The 5,115-nt window shown below is 53.2% G+C and overlaps 1 protein-coding gene across 1 annotated transcript in view; it reads right to left on the reverse strand.

The window, feature by feature from the left end:
• Positions 1 to 5,115, reverse strand: part of GRIN2A (glutamate ionotropic receptor NMDA type subunit 2A) — a 445,817-nt gene that overhangs the window by 78,314 nt on the left and 362,388 nt on the right. Inside the window, exon 10 of the mRNA XM_004705852.2 lies at positions 2,744 to 2,973. Within this exon, the coding sequence (XP_004705909.2) occupies positions 2,744 to 2,973 (230 nt within the window). The remainder of the gene's footprint in view (positions 1 to 2,743; positions 2,974 to 5,115) is intronic.

A 5,115-nucleotide genomic window follows, 5' to 3' on the forward strand; every position in this document is an offset into this window, starting at 1 on the left:
CCTATTTCTCCTTTGGAGCCACTGGTGGTTTCAAACTGTTTACCTCAAGGTTAGGAGCCCAATGCGTAACCACTCCGCCACCAAAGCTGCACAATTCTTAAAAGCATCTGTCCTCAGTGGTTGAAAGGAGGGAAATGGTTTACAACAAATGCCTCTATTTCTAGACTTGTCTCTAGGAAGCATACTGGTCCTCCTGATGTGAGCTTCACACTGCGTGGCCTTCAGCAAAGGGAAGGGGTTTCTAGAAGCTTCTCTGCCCAGCCTCAGACCACCTTGGCCTAATCTGCCTGCCAGGGATGGATTCCACCATCGGGGCAACTCCAGATGTTGGGAAAGAAAATCCACTGACACCAGCTTTATTGAATAACTCCTGGGGGAGGACCTACTCACGAATTCACCTGTTTAAAATGTGCACCCCGCCTCACCTGAGCAGGTCCTGGGCTGTTCCCAAGACGTCTCGTCAAAACTAGCACGGACACCGCACGCAGCTTACAGGTACTGAAACCTTGCCTTGCCACAGAGCTCGTGCGTGAGGAATAAAAACATACACCAAACGAACCCAGCCCATCTGTCGACGGTCTAAACAAAATCGATTCAGTATAGATTTCCACGTCACAGGCTTTCTTGATGTGCCCGCTATTAATGTTCTTGAAGCGTCTGGCTGACTTACGCCAAGAATCTTGCTGTTCATTTCATTTCATGTCATCCAGCGTTTAATTAAAGGAGCGGACCACTTGCCTCGGGGGCGCCACGCATGGACGCCCACAGGCTCTCTGGGGGATATGGACTGTGTTACTAGGTGTTGCAAGTCGGAGGTCAGTCAAATTATTCATGATTCTAATTAATTTTCCCATAAGCGGTCACAGAACTCAGACCCATAAACTATGGAGCATTTATGGGTCTTGGAAAAGAGTAGCCAATAGCAATCTTTGTCTGTCAAGTTCTTGCCTGAGCAACCCTGGCCATGGCTGCTGACGGCTGGGACGGCATGCCCGATGGCTGGCTGCCTTCTGGGAAGTGATGTTCTTTTCCTGCATCCACAGGGAGTGGATGCACAGCAGTGTCCTGTGGCTGCGAAGCACCTGGCACTCGGCGAGGGGCGTTGCCGGATGCGTCTCATCTCAACCTCAAGCGCTGCATCTCAGACTTACAGAGGAGAACACGTGGGCCCAGCAAGGTGGCTGCTGTCAGTTCTCTTGCTATCAAGGTGGCTCTCAGTCTTGTCAGCCCCAGGGCCCACAGAACAGAACCTCATCTCTCCCTGAGCCACCTTCCTGGTCCTGTTGAAGTTCATTATGGGGCCACTGTGCATTCTGAGTGTCCCCAACCCGAAGGGGGTTCATCTTCCCGTAGTCCACTGATCAATGTTCCTTCGGAATCCATAGATTCCCTGGTTCTTGTTTCCAGGAGTTTGCTTTGATTGCCAGGCCTGTCCTCGAAGCCCATCTTCCTCAACCTGTCTGGAAGCGCTGCCCACCACTGAAACCACAGGGAGTCACTGGAAATAGCTGGGACTGAGCTTCCACCAGGACACCACCAAGCAAGCCACTGCAGTGAGGCAAACTGACAGGTGGGTGCTGGCCACTGAGGTGTGGCTGCTGTTGTCGGGTGACATCCAGTCAGTTCTGACCCACAGGGACCCTATGCACAACAGAAGGGAACACTCCCCATCCCGGGCTGGCTTCCCAAGGGTGGCTGTGTTTGGGCCCATTGTTGCAGCCACCCTGTTAATGGGTCTTGTTGAGGGTCTCACTCTCTTTGGCTTCCCCTCTACTTTACCAAGCATGACTGTCCTTCTCCAGGGACTGGTCTCTCCTAAGAACACATCCAAAGTCTGTGAGATGAAGCCTCGCCACCCTTGTTTCTAAGGCACATCTGGCTGTATTCGTACCAAGACAGCTGTGCTTGTCCTTCTAGCCATTCGGGCCCTTTTCCGTGTTCTTCTCCAGTCCCAGCCACTATCCAGGTCGAGAAATAAATTCACACCGATGGTTCAATTTTCAGTCAAACCGAGTAGATCCGTTTTCCATGGTTAGGCAGAAACGAGTAGAACCCCTGAGACTCTGGCCCTCAGCCACCCTGTGGGTCTGGAACAGAATTCAGCCCAACAACAGAGGGCCCATATGAAGAGCGTCAAAAGTTTGCAGTCCTCAGCTTAGTTAGCCAGTTGGGATTGAAAGGGCCGTGTTGACCGGGGACAACGTGCATAAGGTCAGGGAAGGGGAGGGATGGCTACAGAAGCCCCAGGCTCCTCCTGTGCTCTGGGCGCTGGGCCTTCCAAACACCACCTGCCCCTTGACAGGGTGAACCCCAATCCACACAGTCCTGTGCCCTTGAATGAACGGGAGAGCCTCCATAAACATCCGTGGGGAGGTGAAAGAAACACAAGAAACAACCTCGTAGAAAGTCTGCTGCCAAATGAGGCCCAGAAGCTTCTGGGCTGAGGAGCCTAAATGCCTTAGCAATAGAACAGTTCAAGTCAAAAATAAAGAAAACAACCATGCAGGTCTGGTACATGGGTCATGCCTGACGTCTACGTATGTGCTCCGGTTCCCAGAAGACACATGTGTAACAGTCCCTGGCAGGCTTGGGCCCACTGTGCTGGCTACCGTATCTATCAATTCACCTCCTTGGGGTCTCCCTCATTTGGGGGGGGGGGCTCCACCTTACCAGACAGCCTGAGAGACAGGAGCCCTTGCAGGGGAGAGTAGTCCAGCCCGAGCGGAAGGCGAGGAGAACGTACCTTTTTGTCACTGAGGCCCGTCACCTGGTCCACAAATTCCTCCTGAATCATGAAGGCGGCCAGGTTGGCGGTGTAACTGGCCAGGAAGATGACGGCGAAGAAGGCCCAGACGGACACCATGATCTTGCTGGTTGTCCCTTTCGGGTTCTGGACAGGCACGGAGTTGTTGAACACCAGGCCCCAGAGCAGCCAGATGGCTTTCCCAATGGTGAAAGAAGGCCCGTGGGGTGCTGCAAGACAGGGGGCAGGCTCAGTGTTTTCTCGGCACACGCACGCCTCATACTCTGGCCAGGGGTCGCCAGTCATGCTGAAGGCTGCCAGCCATGGGGCTATCCCACTGCTGTGTGCCCCCTCCCCTGCAACCCCCGCCGCTGCCCCCACCACCAGAACCCCAGACCCAGCAGCTTCTCTTTCCTTCCAGCATCGGCCTTCTCTCCCCACACTTCTCCCCAGCTGGCTTTTCTTCCTGGGGCCTGTTTTTACAAAACAAAACACACTCGAGCTCACTGCCGCGGAGTCCATGTGACTCACAGTGGCCGTGTGGGACAGAGTGGAACGGCTCCTGTGGGCCGCCGAGACTGTCACTCTTCCCAGGGACAGACAGCCTCCTCTGGTGCCCACACAGAGTTGCTGGTGGATTCGAACTGCCGACTTTGTGGTTAGCACCACACACTGTGCTATGAGCCGTGATTACGGCTCCTTCTGAACTTTGGATTTGATTTTCACTGGTGGTCGCCGAGCTCCTAAATCCACAGAATGAGGAGTCTTATGAAAGGGTGCGTGAGGAGGGGAGAGGGCCTCTTCATTATGCAGAGGATGTGCTACAGCATTAGAATGCCGGGATTCAGCCGGCATGATGCTTGCCATCCCAAGGCAATTGTCCCTCACGATTGCTCCTGTTCAGATGCAGCTGTAACGTGTATACAATATAGGAATTAAGCCCAACTCGAGAACCCTCTCTAAGTGGAGACATTCAGGAGTGGAACAATAGAGCTTAATTCTTCCACCACTTCACAGACAGGAGATGCCTGGATTGGGGTCCCAGGGAAATGGAGAAGGAACACCGAGACGCTCGTCTCCCATAGCAGACCCTCGCCACAGCTAGTGGTCCTTTCAATATCCGGTGATCTAACACTTAACCATGGGGACAAGAACGGCTGCAGGCACGTCTTTCCAAAGGGGAGCCTGCGGGCTGTCAAAGACACCAGCTCCCCAGCCTGCACATCTTCTGTTTGCCACAAAAAAGAGTTTAAAAAAAAAAAGACTTCACTTCCTGGGAGACAAGCTCCTTTTTAACAGAAGGTTAATTTTTATGTCACTGAAGTAAAGGAAGATAGGGAAAAATGATCCATGCCGACGGGGGCCTGGCAATGAGAGCTGAGCGACTCCCGAATGGGAGTGAATTCGGATTGATGGACGTTCTGAAGGGCTGGGCAGAGAGCCGGGTCAGCGAGCATCCCACACAGCCAGCAAGACACCCCATAGCCATCTGCAGCGGTGAAAGAGGACGCCAACCGCTCTATTACTCTCCCTCCAGAATCTCCCCCTCTCCTCGCCCAGTTTCAGGATGCGCCAGGATGACTTCCGAGAGCCGGGCCTTCTCAGGGGACAATTGTTCAGAGTCATGCCAGTGAACGCCACCAACGCCTCCAGTTTATGAAGGGTTCACTGTTGATCCATAGCGCAGCTATTTGGGGATCAGACATAGGAGCTTGCCAGGGATCAAGTCAGGATCTCTGGGGGATTCCTGTGTCATGAATGTTGTCTGGGGCTGGTCAGACAGCTTCCCCCCATAAAGCCCAGTGAAATGTTTTGGTCACAGAGCCATCAGGGACAAAGATGCCAGGGGCTGCTTTGGGAGTCTTGGCCCCTGACGAGGACAGAAACCTGGATGGACAGGAGGGCTGGGAATCTGTGTGCCCTTGGCGTGGGTGAGTTTTCTAGAGCACGTTCCGGCTGATGGAGAATTTTCAGACTGTCTCCAGGTCACGAACTCGATCCACTCCTCACTAGAGCTGTAAGAATTGGTACGTCAGCTGGACCAAGTGCGTATAAGCTTTCGCAATGACTTCAAAGTGCACACACAGCCCGTGGAGGTGGCTATGGTGATGACATTGCTGTGAGAAGGGATCGGTTTGATTGTTTCAAAAAGTCTCCAAACCAAAGGCACTGCCGTCTAGTCAATTCCAACCTTGTAGGGCAGGGTGGGACTGCCCTGTGGGTTTCCCAGACTGTAACTCTTGACAGCAGCTGTTCTCAACCTGTGGGTCGCAACCCCTGTGGGAGTCAAATGACTCTTTCACAGGGGTTGCCCGATTCATAACAGTAGCAAAAGTACAGTTATGAAGCAGCAATGAGAATACTCTTATCGT

This window comes from Echinops telfairi, unplaced genomic scaffold (genome assembly GCF_000313985.2).
Source record: "Echinops telfairi isolate 266 unplaced genomic scaffold, ASM31398v2 ScPeMD7_5;HRSCAF=22, whole genome shotgun sequence".
In the NCBI taxonomy this organism is placed as follows: domain Eukaryota; kingdom Metazoa; phylum Chordata; class Mammalia; order Afrosoricida; family Tenrecidae; genus Echinops; species Echinops telfairi.